The 19,610-nt window shown below is 31.8% G+C and overlaps 3 protein-coding genes and 1 long non-coding RNA gene across 56 annotated transcripts in view; 2 read left to right on the top strand and 2 right to left on the bottom strand.

Annotated features, from left to right (window-relative positions):
• Mhc (myosin heavy chain) overlaps positions 1-3,836 on the top strand; it is a 35,789-nt gene extending 31,953 nt beyond the window's left edge. For 49 of the 50 annotated variants that reach the window (XM_065359378.1, XM_065359369.1, XM_065359371.1 and 46 more), the window contains 7 exons: positions 564-809; positions 885-1,081; positions 1,161-1,893; positions 1,980-2,291; positions 2,369-2,809; positions 2,901-3,053; positions 3,451-3,836. In XM_065359378.1, coding sequence (XP_065215450.1) covers positions 564-809; positions 885-1,081; positions 1,161-1,893; positions 1,980-2,291; positions 2,369-2,809; positions 2,901-3,053; positions 3,451-3,531 — 2,163 coding nt within the window. In that variant the 3' untranslated portion in view covers positions 3,532-3,836. Of the gene's footprint in view, positions 1-563; positions 810-884; positions 1,082-1,160; positions 1,894-1,979; positions 2,292-2,368; positions 2,810-2,900; positions 3,054-3,189; positions 3,239-3,450 lie in introns of all 50 variants that reach the window. The other variant, XM_065359363.1, reaches the window with a different exon arrangement.
• Positions 3,837-4,545: 709 nt separating this feature from the next.
• LOC135842057 (VPS35 endosomal protein-sorting factor-like) lies at positions 4,546-9,242 on the bottom strand. The gene is made up of 20 exons (XM_065359390.1): positions 9,015-9,242; positions 8,842-8,935; positions 8,586-8,756; positions 8,379-8,520; positions 8,130-8,308; positions 7,923-8,053; positions 7,659-7,844; positions 7,412-7,583; positions 7,170-7,342; positions 6,988-7,088; positions 6,728-6,915; positions 6,501-6,644; positions 6,261-6,430; positions 6,029-6,191; positions 5,768-5,960; positions 5,556-5,695; positions 5,312-5,480; positions 5,111-5,244; positions 4,896-5,027; positions 4,546-4,811 (listed from the first exon to the last, which is right to left on the bottom strand). Exons 1-20 carry the CDS (start codon positions 9,035-9,037, stop codon positions 4,722-4,724), a joined length of 2,895 nt encoding a protein of 964 aa, XP_065215462.1. The 5' UTR covers positions 9,038-9,242; the 3' UTR covers positions 4,546-4,721.
• A 1,836-nt stretch (positions 9,243-11,078) lies between these two features.
• Positions 11,079-12,955, top strand: LOC135840545 (uncharacterized). The gene is made up of 2 exons (XR_010557756.1): positions 11,079-11,763; positions 11,866-12,955. It is a non-coding gene; the product is annotated as an uncharacterized LOC135840545 (long non-coding RNA).
• Positions 12,956-13,371: 416 nt separating this feature from the next.
• The window catches only part of SERCA (ATPase sarcoplasmic/endoplasmic reticulum Ca2+ transporting SERCA), a 47,063-nt gene continuing 40,824 nt past the window's right edge, over positions 13,372-19,610 (bottom strand). For 2 of the 4 annotated variants that reach the window (XM_065357146.1, XM_065357147.1), the window contains exon 19: positions 15,652-17,148. In XM_065357146.1, the coding sequence (XP_065213218.1) occupies positions 17,066-17,148 (83 nt within the window). In that variant the 3' untranslated portion in view covers positions 15,652-17,065. Of the gene's footprint in view, positions 14,393-15,651; positions 17,149-19,610 lie in introns of those variants that run through there. The other 2 variants (XM_065357148.1, XM_065357149.1) reach the window with 2 other exon arrangements.

Raw genomic sequence — 19,610 nt, 5'->3', positions numbered from 1 at the left:
ATTTAGATAGGAACGAGTTTCGCAGAACCTGATGCTTTTTTTTCTTTAAAAAAGTGTTTCGCTATCAAGGCTAAAAAAGCTTTGTAGACGTTTATAGATTTGCCTCCTGCTACGAACACGCCTTCAAAAATTTTATACAGCTTTTTTGCAGGTTTTGAGCTTGATTTTCAATTTTTTTTTTCGAAAAAGCAATTGGATAAGCTGATTACGAGTATTTTGCTTTATCATTATTCGAAGAGTTGTGAGAATTATTTAGAAGCAATAAAATAACATGTACTTTAATAAGATAACATTTTCAGTGAGTTTTATTCACCTAACAATTAATACTTGAGTGTTTACTAATTCGTATTATAAATGAGCTAATTATGTTTTTCATCATACCTAACTCGGTTTCTATTTCAAACACTTTCATTATTTCGAATCATCATCCTTATAATTTCTTAGTTTGTAGTATCTGTTTCATCTCCCCATAATATTTCAATTTTATATTTCTTACTAAACAAAACTTACAACTCACCATTTGATGCTGCCTTCGATGTTGCTAATATTTTGGAATTCCTTAGGCTGCAACCGAAAAGATCCTGAAACAAGTACAACACCAATTAGGCGAAACTCAGGGCAAATTAGACGAAACGAACCGCACATTGAATGACTTCGACGCCGCCAAGAAGAAATTGAGCATTGAAAACTCCGACTTATTGCGCCAATTAGAGGAAGCCGAATCTCAAGTATCTCAATTAAGCAAACTCAAGATCTCATTGGCTACTCAATTGGAAGACACGAAACGATTGGCGGATGAAGAATCACGCGTAAGTTCCCTTTCTCTCCCCCCCCCCGAAAAAATAATTTCCGATCAATTTTTAATCACAAATTAATTTCTGCAGGAACGTGCTACTTTACTCGGCAAATTCCGTAACTTGGAACACGAAATCGATAACATTCGCGAACACTTGGAAGAAGAAGCTGAAGCTAAGGCTGATATCCAAAGACAATTGAGCAAAGCTAACGCTGAAGTTCAATTATGGCGCACGAAATACGAATCTGAAGGTGTAGCCCGCATTGAAGAATTAGAAGAAGCCAAGTAAGCATCCTTCCATTTTCCTCCATCGTTTAATTTTTTCATTCGACATTCGACTAAATTCTTCTATGTTATTTCGCAGACGTAAATTACAAGCTCGTCTCGCCGAAGCCGAAGAAACCATCGAATCATTGAACCAGAAAGTCATCGCTTTAGAAAAGACCAAACAAAGATTAGCTACCGAAGTTGAAGACTTACAATTAGAAGTCGACAGAGCCACTGCCATCGCTAATGCCGCTGAAAAGAAAGCCAAAGCCATTGACAAGATCATTGGTGAATGGAAACTCAAAGTTGACGACCTCGCTGCTGAATTGGATGCTAGTCAGAAAGAATGCAGAAATTACTCCACCGAATTATTCAGACTTAAGGGAGCTTACGAAGAAGCCCAAGAACAACTCGAAAGCGTACGACGTGAAAACAAGAACTTGGCTGATGAAGTTAAAGACTTACTTGACCAAATCGGTGAAGGTGGACGCAACATTCACGAAATCGAAAAAGCCAGAAAGAGGTTAGAAGTTGAAAAGGATGAATTACAAGCTGCCTTAGAAGAAGCCGAAGCAGCCCTTGAACAAGAAGAAAACAAAGTCCTCAGAGCCCAATTAGAATTATCGCAAGTAAGACAAGAAATTGACAGAAGGATACAAGAGAAAGAAGAAGAATTCGAAAACACCAGAAAGAACCACCAAAGAGCCTTAGATTCCATGCAGGCTAGTTTAGAAGCTGAAGCTAAAGGAAAAGCTGAAGCTTTACGTATGAAGAAGAAACTTGAAGCTGATATCAACGAATTGGAAATTGCTCTTGACCACGCTAACAAGGTAACATACCTATCTTCTTGACTTTACGATTTGTGTTTTCCATTTTACTCCAAATTCCAATTACTAAACTTTATTTTGATTCACAGGCCAATGCTGAAGCTCAAAAGAACATCAAACGCTACCAACAACAATTGAAGGATGTACAAACTGCCCTAGAAGAAGAACAAAGAGCACGTGAAGATGCCAGAGAACAACTTGGAATCTCTGAAAGACGCGCCAACGCTTTACAAAACGAATTAGAAGAATCTAGAACATTATTAGAACAAGCCGACCGAGGCCGCAGACAAGCCGAACAAGAATTGAGCGATGCTCACGAACAATTGAACGAATTATCTGCTCAAGCTACTTCCATTTCAGCCGCTAAGAGGAAATTAGAAGGCGAATTACAAACCTTACATGTAAGATTTCAAAAAACTCATCCTTTTGTACACTCTTGGTAAATTTTTTTTCTAACCCTTATTCATTTTGTTCACAGTCTGACTTAGATGAATTATTAAATGAAGCTAAGAACTCCGAAGAAAAAGCCAAGAAAGCCATGGTAGATGCTGCTCGTCTTGCCGATGAATTAAGAGCAGAACAAGACCACGCTCAAACGCAAGAAAAATTAAGAAAAGCATTAGAAACCCAAATTAAGGAATTACAAATTAGATTAGACGAAGCTGAAAACAATGCACTTAAAGGAGGCAAAAAAGCCATCCAAAAATTAGAACAACGAGTACGTGATTTAGAAAATGAATTAGACGGCGAACAAAGGCGACACGCTGACGCTCAAAAGAACTTACGTAAAGCCGAAAGAAGAATTAAAGAATTAAGCTTCCAAGCCGAAGAAGACAGAAAGAACCACGAACGTATCCAAGATTTAGTTGATAAGTTACAACAGAAAATCAAGACTTACAAGAGACAGATAGAAGAAGCCGTAAGTTTTATAATAACATTCAATCAATTGTAAACCAGCAACATTTTGTTCCAAAGTCACACATTTCATTCTCTTAAATGTTCACTTGCAGGAAGAAATTGCCGCCTTGAACTTGGCCAAATTCAGAAAAGCTCAACAAGAATTAGAGGAAGCTGAAGAACGTGCTGATTTAGCAGAACAAGCCATCCAAAAAATGAGAACGAAAGGTAGATCTGGATCTACCGCAAGGGGGTCTAGCCCACTCGTAAGTATCTCGTAACTTTTACAAATACTTATTATTTTTATACATCTCTATTCTTCATTTATCCTTCCTTCCTGGCTCATCATCATTGAGAAAATTCTTCCAAGAGGTTAATTCGAATCATACACTATTTTTACAGTCACAAAAATCTCGTAAAATCTCCGTGGAATAAGATACTACTGCTGTTTGTAAGTTAATTGACTTTGAAAAGCAGATACCCATTCTAACAATTTTCTTTATTACCTAATGCCTTGTACCTTAAATACCTCATTTCTTTCCTTGAATGAAATCCCACTCCTTTGAAATTTATGATAATGTTTTTTATTCATTGTGTCAGTGTTTCAATTTCAAATAGAAATATTGCTAAATGTAGATTACTAAATCAAATTTAAATTTTCAGGCACATCGCCCACCAGTGAAGCCGCAGTTCGACGGATTAGCGTTCCCTCCTCGATTTGACCTTCACGACGGAGATTTCTAAGTCGTCGTTTATTGCATTCGAAGCTTTTATTTTTAAAAACCGTATTTATTAACATAATCATTTTACTATTATTTTGAAATCATAGGAAATGATCGTTGATTGTTGAAAAATTTGGCATTTTATTTTTATATAACATCTTTTCTTGGCATCATGAACACCAAATGATACGTATTTCTATTTTTTAATTATGTTAATCATTTTAACATTTCAAAAGTGTATATATAAGTTAAACTGTAAGTGGCTTCTTTGAGGGCTTCAGTAAACAGCACTAGTTATGTTAATCAGTAATAAATAATAGTATTTAATTATCGTCTTTCATTTCTGTAATGAAAATCAAACCAGAAAAGATGAAGACAATGATATGAGGTGTAAGAGATAGTCTGATTGAACTGCCAATCTGAGACAAAATGTACTGTTGTTGAAAGTTGGTAATTATTTGAAGTTTTTTTCATTGAAATTCCAATTGAGAGTACAATATAGAAAATTACCCAAGATACATGAAACACGGCGAGTGGAGAACACAGGAGGAAAACAAACATTAATAAAATCAAAATCAATGTCCATCATTCAACTTACTTCATTCCAAAGAATTATTCCATACACGAGGAAACGACGTTCTTGAAAACTTCTAAAAACATGGTTTTACTACAGATAAACCACAATTAAAAAATAATTTGAAATAAATTTCAGTTTCACAATTATTTCACAAAAATCACTTCGGCAATCGGCAAAACAATTCGCATACTCGCATACAACTGATAAGAAATCAGTGACAATTTCCCCCTCCACTTTCATTGCGGAATGAGTTGATGCTTGAGCACGTGGTCGTGTAATCAACGACCAACAGGTTGAAAAAAATTACAAATCATATTATTTTCCGGTCTCATCTTTCATTACAGAATGAAATTTCAACATTTCTTATTTCTTGATTCTACATTTCGATGAATAGTAATTTCTCAAAACTAACATACATTGAAAAGACATACTTTTCATAAAGTAAGTTGAATAAACAAGACACGTTCCATAAAAATTTATTCGTAAATAAATAACTCAACTAAAAATTTTGGTACAAATAAAATGCATAAGAAATATAGGTACATAAATCACAAGAATAATTCTTTGATGAGAAAAACATGGCATTGGATAAACATTAATTGACATGATAAGTAACATAATTTAACTACATATAACTATTCAAATTTACTCAGCAACTTGGAATACATTTCAGCATACTCGGAATCCGGTTCAGAACTTCGTAAACAGTATTTGACTATATTTAGCTGCAAAGTAAAAAAAATACGTAGATGAACTAATTTGAAATCAAATTGTTGAAAATGAATTCACTAGATTTTTTTTTAATTTACCGCCGGAGTTTTATCGACGTAGTCGTGCTTATTGGCCAAATTCCACAAATTAATCGATAATTTAGCTACATCTATACTGAGTATATCTGCTCTTAGCATGATGCACATAAATAGTTCTATCGCAAGTTCAGCCTAAAATGCATGAAAGAAAAATAATTTTCAAAAAATGAAAAAGGAGAATTTTAAGGCAATAATTTTGATTTTAAACAACTCACTTGCTTCCTAACTTCCTCACTATCGCCTATTAATTTTAAATGAGTCAAGATCTGCTTCAACAATACCGTGGAAATGGTTTCTACTTCTTCTCGAAATTGTAAATCAGATGCATACAGGATATCGTTCGAATCAACTAAAATAAAAAATATGTTTAAAAAATTGAAATACATTTGAATTACAAAGAATCAAATAATTTTTACCATTAAAGAAATGATAGGGATAATAATCTTGATACTCGACACTCAACAAATGAAGAATATTCACAAATAGATGAATCTTGACGTAATTCGGTTCTTCCCAAGCATATTGTTTCACTACGTTAGCCAAAGTACGAACCAAAACTAAAGATCCGTCGTCCGAAGGATTATCCTAAAAACAGAAGAATTTGTTCATGAGAATGAAAATATCGAAATCGATCAAAATTCAATTAATTATGACACTCACCGGAGCAACTAATAAAATAGACATAAATTCTTTGATATAAGGAATTAAAATATTCTGAGTATGTTTTTCCTCTCCCTTTTCCCCAATTACTTTGGGAACGTCAGCCACAGTATCGATAATGGCTTTAAAGTAAGCATCAGCTGTAATCAAACAAAATAAATTATACAAACCAGTCCAAAAATTAAAAGAAATTTATGAATTAATTTAATTACCTTGACCAAGACACTGATTGGCTAAGGTTGTTTGACACGATATCATGTATAGCTGAAGTCTAGTTAGAGGAGATGTTATTGATGGAATGGTTATAAAAGAATACGCGGCACAAGCTCGAACAAAATCAGATGTTTTTGATGTGTGGCGTCCTTTAACTACTTTCAATGTTTCGAAAGCTAATTTATTTACACACTAAAACATCACGATAATTAAAATTTACTTGGAAATTCTTCAATAACTTTAATAAATTGAGAAATTACTTGAACTAAGGTAGCATGAACGACATCCAGATTATAAAACGTGCCTCTGGCTTCTACGTAAAAATCTAATAACTGTTCGAAATCACGACCGAAATCAATCCTTCGAACAAAAGTTGAAATCAGATTGCTGATTTGCTTTTTCTCGTCTTCAACGGCAAGAGCACTGAAAAAGACCTATTTTTAGTAAACATTTATCAATTTATAGAAACAGATTTTTATGAACACTAATTACTTGATGGAATCGTGTAGAATCCGCGCAATATGCATTATATTGTTCAGTACTACTGTATCATTAACGAAAGTCTCATTACTACGTTTAACAAAAGCTTCCATCATAATTTTACACACGTTGACTTTCGACGTTTCCGAACGAAACAGATTTAAAAATGGTAACAAACTTTCCTACGAAAGAAAAAATCATCTTTCAGCGGAAAATTAATGTTTGGCCGAATCGAAAGTTTGATGCACTTACAGTGATCACAAGTGACGTAAAATCTTCAATTCCATCACTCAAGTTTCTAATGACGCTTTCCAATTGAGCGTACATACGTTCGGTGAAGTTTCCTTTCGCTAAATATTTCTGAACATTGGTAAACAAATCATCTACTTTTGCCACCTGTAAAATAATATAAATTTATAAAAATCTCAAATAGAAATCATTTTTCCAAAATTAGCGAATAAAAGTTGCTTTAAAATTACAGTAAAATGAGGCATACTCAATGGTATCCATTGATCAACAACTAACATATAATCAGCACCACTATCCACGCTATTAATCATAGGCCAAATATCCTTAATTATAGCCGGTTGCACATTACATGGATTTTCCTTCATGAACTCTTCATAATTTCGACCAAGATTCAACAACAATTTATACACTGGAACATCTGAAAAAAAAATTGTAAGGAATTGCAGATAAAATTATATGAATTATATGTAAGTATATTTTTTAAACTCACCTAGGTGATTCGCATTCTCTATTAATTTCAAAAATTTTGGCCCATTTGTTGCAATATAATATGGTTTTGATGCGGTTAACAGTAAATAGAGTAATATTGCGCTAATAAAACAAATTTTTCAATTAATAAAGTATTATTTGAATTTGGAATAACGTCGAGAAGTGAATTATGTACACAATTACTTGTCATTATCTTCATCAAAATAAGATACCCATTGTGAATGAACGTTATCAAGTTCTAAATCTGATACATCTGAAAGTATACCTTGAAACATCCACTGCATCGGTGGCATACAAGATTCTATGTACTTCGGGAATTCTAATGTTAAACGTAAATTTTTACAACTGGCGTATATCTAGAAAAAAATTAATTTTTTTTTAGCAATATTAAGCACACAAAAATAATTCCGATAGGAGAGACGTACTTTGGCTGTCATTTGAAGAACAGATTCGAAATTATCATTGAAAAATTTATAATCTTCGGCTCCAAATTTCAAAGCTACACGACAAACGTAGCAGCGTAAATACATCGAAACTATCGGATCACCGACACCGTTGATCATTTCAGAGATTCTCCTTAATATTTCGCCATTTTTTCTAGAATGACGAAATCGAATATTAGAAAAGAATAATATGTAACCATTAAAAAGAGCCAATGAATTAAATTCATACCCGCTAGTTATGAAGGCATAAGACCTAAGCAAAGCTAATTCTACGTAAAGCCTCGGTATCAATTCTCTGATTGATGCTATTTTGTAGAACCAATTATGACACGTTTCTTGGGCTGCATCGGGTACCATATCTAGGGTAAAATTATCAGGGAATTTTTTCAAATTTTTACCGAATAACTGGTTATACCTGTAATAATTACGGTTATAAAAACAAAAATAATAATCTCGAGCATCTCATAAATTATACATATTTTAAAATAATTACCCGGTCATAACGCATTTTTCCTTCAGTCTTTGGTATACAAGATCGCCAAAAGTATCGAGAATCTCAGTGATGTGACAGTATTTAACGGGATAGAACCAATAAGCGTAAGAATCTGATAGTAATTTGGAACACTGAAAAGAAAATAAACCATTATAACGAAGTAATTTCAGTACTACCTGAATGAACCTCAAATTCAACATTTCGTACCTGTATCACAATTTTTAAAGCTCTGACACGTTGATCTTCGTTCCAAGCTCGAATAACCTCCTTATGAAATTTATCTATTCGCCGACAATAATCCTGAGGGTGAATATCATTTATTTCGAAAATAATTCCATCTTCATAATCATCGGGACGGTTCGGTTTTCCTTTCAGTAAAGATGTACCTTTAAAATCAGTTATATATTATTTAGTTTCTTGTAAAATAAATATACAGACGAAACCGGTAATACGTACCTTTATCTTGTAACGAAAAGCAACTAGTCATTGTTAGAATTTCACTGGAATTGAATTTCGATACCATAGATTCTTTTTTAGAGTTCCACGATTCCAGTCCTCTGAATTTTACATTGTCTGTCATACTGTTATCTAATTCGTCCTAAGAAATACCAGTTAAACGATTCTCGTAATCAGTGAGTATTAAATATGTACACAAAAACGTACATCTTCATCTTCAGCTTGAGCTTGAGCTTGCTTTTGAAACATACTCAGCGGATCATTTCCCTCCAACATACGATCTAATGGATCCATCGCATCGTAGGTGAACTTGTTGGTTGACTGGACAGGTGGCTGATTCAGTAAAGTAGGTTTTTCTACTGTCGTATTAGTACGATTCTAGAGTAAATTTACGAAAATTGGATGAATTACTTGTTGAATACAGGTAAATACAAAATACAACTTGACAAGCATATAAAATTACTTTGTTTTGGAACCGTTGTAGAGGATGATTGGAAACTTCTTCACGAACCAATCGTATCCTTTGGTCTACCTTGGTCGACGATTTTCTGCATTTCCTGTATTTAAAATATAAAGCAATACTGTTAATCTGTACAATAATGTATTATTCAACCTAAACACATGAAAATCACTCACCAGGTAATGTTTTGTTGAGACATCGTGTTTCCGGAGACGTGTACTTAAAATCGAATCAACTATGAACGAAAAAATATTTTTGTGATGTAGAACATTATTTTAAAATCAGTTTCCTTAAACATGAAGTTTTAATCGACTTTATTCAATTTTGAGACATTAATTAATACCCGCAAAACTAGCAAAACCTCAAACAAATTGAACCGAACAGATGTGATGTTCATTTTGAAAGTTGATAAGAAATCAGTGTAGGTAAATTGAACAATATTAAAGTAATGATTCGAATAATCGACTTGCTCATTGATTTAAAAAAATTTACGATGAAAATAAATCATGAATTAATAGATGTGTTCTTTTTACACGGATTTTGGCAGATTTTCGAGAATCTGGATTTTGGCAGATTTAGAATCCACAAGAATCTGCTTGGGTAGCAGCTTTTGAAAATGGATTTTGGATTTTACTTTGAAAAAGAAGTCTCGAGGTTTTGAAAAATTGACGAATGTACTCTCAAAAGTGTTGAAAAAAAGAGATTTTAAAAAACGTCCAAAATCCAGATTCTCGAAAATCTGTCAAAATCCGTGTAAAAAGAACACATCTATGAATTTCCACTTTTATTGCGCGTTTATTTGATTGTTCTTTAGTTTGAATATGAAATTAATATTCTAAAGACTCTAATTACATATTAATGATGATGTTTGATGGTGAAAAATTCGTAAATACCTACTGAAAAAAATATTGGGTAAGTTCTTCCCTTTCCCACAGTTTTCGAAAAAAAGTTATAAAAAATTTCCCATCTCATAAGGAAACCTCTCCCCTCAGTCATAACCAAATACTGGAGAATATTGGTCAAAAAATACACACGAGGTGTCCCCCAAGAAAACGACTCCAATCGAGGATAAACGCTTCAAGCAACTCAACTTGATTTTCAGCTGTGATGAATTAATTTTCATGGCTTCTGGAGAAATTTTAAAATTCTTGAGAAATCTAAAATCACGCTGGAGTCTTTAGAATGACCGGGAAGGGTGAAAATCGATTCGAGGGGGAGTTTCAAGACTAATTTCCATCATTTTCACTCAATATATTTTCATTTTTTTAAAATCATAAACCACCAAAATACTTGGTCAATTTTGAATTTTCAAAAATCAGCCAAAAATTGAAAAATCAATTTAGGCAGTTGAAATTTTGGTTATGAGGGCTTAAATATTTTGATAGGAACATACTTGGTGTAGTTGATTCAAAAATTTATGAACGTCTAAGGTCGGTTTATACTCGTTATCTCGTCATGTCTTCCAAGAAATCATAAAAATAAAAAAATACATATTTTTCATTTCTGTACTTGAGTACTCAAAATTACTCACAAGATCGAACATTTTGCTTCCTTTTTTGGTAACGAAGTAATCGTCATTTCTTCTCGTAATAATAAAATAAACCATAAGCAAGTAAAGGTAACTGCACAAAGTTAATTGACGATTGCGAGTGATTTGATTATGCCTCGTCATGAACTCATGATTGGCCATGAGTAAACGTCTGATTGTAGTTTGATGAGTATCTCCACCTAGAAAATAAATACATAACCTACTACCTACTTAGGTAATTGTAAAGTTTGAAATCTTCACTGTTTCATAAAAATATGACGAGCACAATGTTTCCGTTTACTTCCTATACCTTCACCATGATTTCTATACCTATAGGTACTAACATCAGAGGAGAATTATTGAAGATATAGGTACCTAACAAAAATTTATATTGAAAAAATTCTTACATGCTGTAGATCATTGCATTACATCAGAATGCTTTCTGTAGGCATTTAATAGCACAATCAAACATCAACATTCAAAAATCAAGTGTGTTAGGTCTAGGTACCTACTTCTCATATTTCAAAAATTGTACTTGAAAGTGGTAAATATTTTATAGGTAAACTGCAAGTATCTTATGTGAAATTTGAGATGATTACACCATCTAACGATCTAAACACTGCCTATAATGTTAATCATAAATTCATAATCATGAATGAGACGTTCCTAGAGGAAGAAATAATCATAAAAGCAAACACTCCGATAATATTTCAAATCTCCCCCTCCTCACTCCTCCAGCACAATTCAAAAAGTAGGTGCATTTGAATGGAACTCATGAGTCAAGAGGTATGAAACACCTTATACCTACAATACTTCGATTTCAACCGACCTTAATTATTTCTCTTCAAGTCGAGAGTCAGCTCAACAAATTTTGAGTCTCTCTGTCTCTCGTTACCCGAAAAACTTTTCAATTCTCAGAAATTACAACACTGATTTCCATCGTCCGAAAAAAAATGAATTGTTTATCAAGTGATATCGATTTCAGATGTGTGTTAGTGTGTTTCATTCTTATCGTTGATCAATAATTATGTGAAACACCAGTAAAATTCTACACAATTCGAGCCCACTTTACACATACAGCGTGTGTTATGTAGTGTTAAATATTGCTCAATTTTTTTCTAGTTTTTCGTTTCTTGAATAATTACCATTACCAATGTCGTGGGTTACTTTCGTATCAATTTATTTCAATATGTTAATGAGCAAAATTAAAGCGGCGACAGACGAGTATGATCTGCAAAATATGATTGCTCCTTTGATGTGGTGTTTCGATACTTACCCAGTGCTTTCGGTGGTTCTCGTGATCGTTGCATCTGCATATGCAGTTCCTATTTGCTTATTTTTACTATTTAGTGTAATTACATTCGCTATTACTTTTGCTGGATTCCTCTTCTTGGAAGGTAGGTATCTATTCAGGTTTTTTTTTACCTTTTTTTTCTTCAAATTTTAACCCAGTAAATATTTTTAAAAATAACGCTTGCTTTGATTTAATATTGTTTCAGGAGCAATTATAGCGGTAGCTTTTGTTGTACTGTTATCAGTGTTATCTACATTGACCATAACATTGGCCTTATTTGTACTCACTTGCTGGACGATTTATCTAGTAATTGCACAGTTCTGTCAAACAGTACCCATAACATCGTTTTCAAACACGCCGCCGGATGATAACTTACTCAACAACAATCACCTGAATCGTTCGTTTCATTTAAATAACGAAGAATGAATCTCATTTAGAATACGATACATGACTACCATTTTAATTAATTCATATAGCAATGTAAAACACCAATACCTACCTGCGTATTTATGATCTCAAATTCAAAATATGACTACCTATTATAAGGAAACCATGGTAAAATATTAATTAATTCTCGTAGGTAAATTTTACCTAGTTCTTTTGAAAATGTAAGGGTAAATAGGTATATTTTCTTCTTATTGGTTAGGTATTTTATAATTCTCGATCTGTGATAATGACTTGGTTAACCATACATTTTTCTTTAGTGATATAATGTACAAAGTAGTACTTTTAATTGGTATTTTAAAAGGTTGAATGATTTCTGTTACAAAATACTATAAAAACTCGATTTCTCAGTAATTAATTTCGATAAAATTTATCGCTGCAATACTCTTTGATAATTTTACTCCAATTAAACTCATTTTTTTCAGACCTTATGTATTTATATAAGTTCCATTGTTTTTTTTTCTCCAGATATAGGTAATGTGTTTGTGTAGCATCGTTAGTACGTAGTATTCAAACTCCTTTTGATATTATGGGCTCTTCTATGTATAACTATCGATTATGTAATCTCAGGTGGCAATCTGAAGAAAGATGGAAGATGAGTATTTGTTCATCTGTAAAAGCCTGTTCTGCTAAATCGTGTGGGTATATTCTCGTCTAGATCTTACTGACCTTCAAAATACTGCCTTGTACGCGTAATTATACCTAATTTTGATAGTTTTTTTCTCTTCTAAATAGTTTTTCTGCGCATTACTTGTATGTTTACGAAGTTACCTGAACCAATATAATATTTAAATTGTGAATTTATGACTTTTATCCAGTTGAAATAAACGTTTTTCAGTTTTCTGCGAAAATTGTTCGATTTTTTTATTTCTATATAAATGTCGAAGTTGGAACAGTTTATATAATATAAGAAATTAATTAATTAAAAATGAAATCGATAAATAATTTAAAAAAAAAAACAGCAACAACAAATTGCTAGTAGTTTGGGGGGGGGGCTTTTCAAAAATTTGAGTGGAAGCGTGACTTTCTATGCTTTTCATGGATGCTTCACACGTGCGCAGAGAAAAGTGATCACAGCTGATCAGATCTAATCAAATCCGGCCATTTTCTAGATCCCATTTGATCTGACTAAATTTAATCAAATCAACTCAATAACTTACCCACGAATTCGTTTTCAATTAAACTTTCTTTGACCTACTTAATTCAGCCAACTACAAACAATTAATTGCTGATCATCGAACATAAAACTTCCATTAACTAGGCCATAAACAATAAAAACATTTATTCGGTTTAACAACTTCTATACCATATAACATAACCAAACAGTCAACAGTCAAAACAACGTTCTCACATACAACACTTCGCTATCGTAACGCGAAAATACAGTAATACTTATTAAAAATATCGATAACTTACGGGTAACAGATTAATACTAATGTTAAAATTTAACGCAAATTAAACTTAATAAAAAACCTAATCATCGGTAAAACGTTCGAATTTACAATTATTATTTGAGCGTCTCTACGATACTCGCATTCACATAACAACGTACATTTGAACATGTAAATGTAAAATAATATATACACATCGATAAAACAATAACATAACAAAGCGTTAATGTGCTCGAGAAAAATTCGGCGCAGATAGTGAATCTATTGAGTATTAAACAAAAAATTGAGAGGAATTTATAGCGTTGATGAATTGTCATTTAAAAAAAAAAAAACCAAGTGCACAGGGAATGAAGGAATGCAAAACACTACAATAGGCAGCTTCCGGTTCCATCGAACACGAAAATTTTTTAGCCGGTTATTCGAAAGAATAAAAGCATTAGTGAATTTTTCGATTCTCGATCGGTAGCCTTTTTTTCCAGTTTCAAAATTAAACAAGCGATAAAAAAAAAAGAAGAAGCGTTATCAGTTATCACCACGTATCTTTGACTTCTGTGAACAAAATAATCACCAGGGTTAGGAGGCAGTTTTGAAAGCTCGGTATGTCTCCATAAGCTACACATAAAACGTACATAAATAAAAATCTAAAATAATACTATTGTACAAAATACAACGTGTCTGCCGATTTTTATAGGCAAAACCGTTTCGTATAATTTAAGATCTACTTTTGAGCATTTACTATAAAGATATAAGTAATTTATGAACTACCGAATAAAAATAAAGGTAGGTAAACTATTTTTTTTTTAGAACTTTATGTTCGATATTTTGTACATTGTAGCTTAGGTGTTTACTATCGACATCGTTTTTACCATTGTCTTTCGATTTTAACTGCCGGACCAACTGTAAACAAATATTGTTTAATTAAATCATATCCCGGTGCAAACGGATCATGCGATTGTGAATTAAAAAGGTAAATGTACAATGAATAAACAGGTAGATAGGTAGGTATAGGTAGGTATCATATCGTGCTTAAAAATTCTTACCTTTAAACTGCATCAAGAATTCCTCATGTCTCCGGTGTTTCTTTGTTCTGGTTGTTGTTGTTAAGTAAGCAAAATATAAAACGTTAGTTTAGCTTAGCTAATAATTTTTCTAAAATTGATGAGTAATTTGAATTCAATTGAAGTGTGATCTGAAATATCTGTAGGAATGTTTTATTATTCTATCTATGTCATAATCACTCATAAGATAGGAATGTGTCAAATCCATTGGAATAATTCAAAAGTTTCTGAAGAGTTGCCAAAATATTCAAAAAGTTGATTTACAAAACTGAGGAGAGCGAAGCATTTTTTTATTGATAAAAAACCAAGAAGTTTGCAGATGTATTTTCTTTATTTTTTTTGCTTTGAAAATGGCTCTTCTCTCCGTGAAAAATTGCAATAAATTTCTCATACAATTTTTGAATTTTTCTCTTGAAAATTTTTTTTTATCAGAAACTCTATTTTAAAAAAAAGTCAAAACTTTGAGTTCGAGATCAAAGATTCGAATACTGGAAATATTGATGCAACATCATCTTAAGAAAAACATAGAGAGAAACAGCTAACTAAAACCTGAGAATTGAAACAGAAATGTACAAAAACTCACAAAATGAAAACTGATAGATTCATTAAATTCCCTGAGAATCTGACTGAATACCACACAAGATGAAAAATTCTAGAAATAAATTTTTTAAACGGTAAAATTCTATTCCCTGAGAAAATATAAGTTTCAAAAAAATATATATTTTTAAAATCAAAAAATAGTTGAATGGAAACAAAACGTTTGTAAAAATACGGAATGGTTCAAAATTAAAGTCTTTAAAATTGTTAAAATTGCAAAGTAAAATTTATAAAAGTATGAAAATTAAAAAAAAAAATCGAATCAGTGGGTAGAGAATACGAAATCAAAAAAATAAATTAAACATTTTTTCAACCAAACAAAGAATTGATAAACTTACCCAAAATTGTCAAGTCAGTAAGTCAAAGTACGGATATAATATTTACAAGAAAATATCAATGGTTTTAACTTTTCAAATCAACCACTATTTTCAAAAAAATTTTAAAAACAACATTTTTCAGACTTTGGTAAAAAAGTGTTGGGTTTTATTATTTTTTTGAAAATTTTGTTTTTTTGTTTTTTGTTTGTTTTTTTTTTAAAGAAAGCCATTTCAAAAAAATACTTGAAAGCATTTCTGAAAATGAAAAATGATGAAATAAAAAAATGCCAAATTTTCAAAACGTTTTAAATGTTTAAGGTGTCCGATAAGTGGACTACAAAACTTCAAATTGAGGTACTACCGACACTAATCGTACGAAAAATGTTACACCAATAAAGGTTTTGCCTATCTCTAGAATTGAAGGGACGAATTATTTTTAAAAAAAAGTAAAAGTCAACATCCTTTTTGACTACGAAAGTGGACTACAATAAAAGAGCAGAATTTCCTCATACGACTTTTTATCAAACTTGCAAATTTAAAGTATTAAGAACAGAATTCCAGAAAAAAACCTTGGTAATCCAAAAAAAAAAATGATCAAAAAATTGACAGTATCTACGACTAAAAATGAACAAATTTTGCTCAAACTACTTCCTGCCCAGCCCTGAGAGACTAAAAAAGTTAAGAAAATCTAAATTTTATAAATCTAAATTTTTTTTTGAATTTTTTTCATCATTTTTGATTTTTGAGCACAACAATAACACTATAAATTTCAAACTAAGGCAAAAAGTGGTAAAATGTATCCCTATTTCAAAGAACTACATACTAATTTTCTTGAAAATGCAATATTTTTCTCTCAAAGCTCAAAATCTGTTTGCAGTTCTTCGATTTGCAAGTAGGGCAACACTGTCATGAAACAATTTTTCCTATTCTTTGATGCACGACCCATCCCCGGGTCCATGAGGTCAAAAATGGACGTAGATTTTTTCTTTTAAAAACATAATTCCATCTTTCAATTTTGAATAAGCAACACCTTCGTATAACTTTTTTTTTAGTGGCACTCAGTTGCATCCAAATCTGAAGTACATACAATTTCCGTTCAATCATCGAATATTCTGTACACACAGATTTCAAGTGTGATTGAGAAGATTTGAGGGTTGAATCAGAGGAATGCAATTTTTATTGTGTTATCTTTAGAGCAGTATAAAATACATTTTAAAATAAAAAATAAAAGAAAAGAAAACACGATTATTTACAATGCATAATTTGCAAGGAAACGCCAAAAATTTGTTTACAGATTTCGCTTCCTTCATCTTTTCACCCCGTGACCACCAATGACAACTAACCCATACCCTACTAGATACCTACATCTACTCTATCCGACCGAAAAAATTTGAAAAGGAACCCGATTCGTTGTTATGTTTACCCAATCGAGCCGTGATACTCGTACGTATATAATTAAACACCCTCAATGACTATTGTTTTCATTCCATAACCTTATCAATTATACATTAAGTACACTAAAACGCATCGTAAATTACACACAATTAAAAATCTACATATATCGCAACTGAATTCTGAATTCGAGCGAATGAATTAATTTAATCTTGCTTAGTCTTATCGCTATCGCACGAGCCGCCATTCCAACGGTCGTCTCTTTCTCGTACAATGTATGCCGACGAACCTGCGATTGGAAAATTCCAAAAAAATCATCAATATCTCGTCGTAAAATCCCCAAACGTCGACACAAAAAAAGCTTCACCATTTTTAAAAGAAGCGCAGTAACCCCAACACAGATTCCATCACCAGATCACACACTCGTGTACCATAAAACATCACCAGCTAACCACCAGTTCAAATTCATACGTACCTGAGTATTTTATATACATTTTCGTATGAACTGTATGACACATTCACTACATCCAAAAACCCATTTCACGGACTATAACCAATATCTCTTCCATCGATTAAACACAAAAATATACGAATGTACAGTATTCGTCTGTAGAATACTTCAACGTACATACAATTGAAAAATAACATAATGTGCTCAGACAATAATATAACCTCGGTGTAAGTGTCACAAGAGCCTTTCTCGTATCTTCAATTTGTTTGGCTTTTCTTAAAAAAGCAGCGATCACATTAGATGGGGGGAGGGGAAACACACAATGACCAAGGTGATTTGTTAATTATGCCAGGTAATCTTTAGCGATGAAAAGGCGGTAATAAAACGCCGTCGAGAACAAAAAACAACAAAAAAAAGTACACCACAACGTCGATTGGAATAATTTATAACGGTAATAATTCTAAACATATACATAAGTTAATCAAAATTGCACAATCAACTCGATTTACATTATTATATTGTCTATAATGTAAATTACTATTTCAGCATTACGGGTATATAACGTTTAAATCACCAGGGAAAAAAAATTATAATACAGCAAAATACAAACAAAAAAATTCAAAAAATTCGTCATTAGTGTTACACACGAAATGGGAGAAAAAAAAATAACGTAACGAAGAAGCGTAATAAAAAATCATCGTGTTAGGGTAATACTAATGAATATATAGAAAACCCAAGCTTCTCAGAAAGCTATATACATCATCGAATCATCCTTCACACGTAGGTATTTAAATATCATTTTTTTTTTAAACTCAATTTCCAATCCTTAAATGGGTCCTTACCGTTATGAATTATACTCGCGAAAAAAAAAAGAGAAGGAAATAAATAAATAAAACAAATTCTTAATACGTTAATTCCGTAATCTTTTGTCCCCCTTTAACCTTATTTCGATTTCAACGTATCACAATATTAATCATCTCTCGATTTTTTTCATTCTCGCTACGATTTTTGATAATAACGTACCGTAGTAATTAAATAAGACAAAGAGAAAGAAAAAAAACAGGAAAAACACCTAGGTAATGTAAATTTTCATTTACCAATATTTATATCTAGAAAATCGTCGAAAAAACCCTGCTCTAGTTTTATGATAATGAAGTAATTACGACTATAATAAAAATTATTATAAATATAAGTCCTTATAATTATTACGAAAATTCTCATAAATATATTTACTGTCGTTTGTTCGAGTGAAACAATAAAGCGAATAATTTTTAGTTAAAAAATATATTGATCGATTTTTTTTTTCTTTCTTTCCTGAATTTTTTTCAATATATTATTAATCCGTAATGTCATTGCACAATCGGAGATAAAAGGCAAAGCTACGTTACTTGAAGTGCTGGGAAAACCATTTACTACACTCACACTTTTCAGATTTTCACTTTGTTTTTTAAGAAGATTTTTCTAACTGATACAAAATTTGATACGATGGATTTTTACATTCTATGTGGAATGAAACTACCACGGAATCCAATCCTTCTAAGACCCTAGAATAATTCCTGATTAATTTCAGTTTTTGATTTGTTTCAAATGAGGAGGGTGATGAGGGGGGAGGAGGGGGCAAACTTCATTCATACATTTCAACTTTAGCAGAAATGAGAGATAAAACATCTGATTTACGAACGATATTATTATACTTCTCAAAACATATCATTCAAAATCAAATGTACTCGAAATAAATCAGCCCCCCCCCCGGCCAACCTACAAAAAATACAGAGGCTTTTTACTCATTTCCAAGGTGCTAATAACAAAATTTTGCTCAGATTTCAATTTTCCGATAATGTCTTCATTTTTCTCATAAATTTTTACCATTTTTTTTCAATGCGAATGAATTTTTTCAAAAGTTTAATTTTTTTAAATAAAAAATTCCAATCTTTAAAAAAATTGAAATTTTTATGAAATGTAAAATTGGGTTTTTGAGAGAAATCGGAATTGTCAAAACTTTTTAGATGTAAAAGTAAATTTTTAAAAAAAACTTGTTTGAAAAAAATTTAATTCACACTTTCAAAAGCTATTTTTAAATTTTAATCTTTTAGAAAGATCAAAAAAATTATGTGGAAGGAAACAAAGAGTTTCGTATTACAATAATTTTCTTTTAAAAAAAGAAAAAAAATGAAAAAGGGGTCATATTGAATTTTTTATTATTTTTTTACGATAATTCAACCTCTCGCTGAATCAAGAAAAAATTGTTTTCGATTCCATTTCGGAACATCAAAAAAGGGAAAGGGTAATTGCGAACTACG

Source organism: Planococcus citri, chromosome 3, assembly GCF_950023065.1.
Source record: "Planococcus citri chromosome 3, ihPlaCitr1.1, whole genome shotgun sequence".
Lineage (NCBI taxonomy): Eukaryota > Metazoa > Arthropoda > Insecta > Hemiptera > Pseudococcidae > Planococcus > Planococcus citri.
Note: the sequence above shows the minus strand (reverse complement) of the source record. Positions and strands in the feature narration are given on the sequence as shown.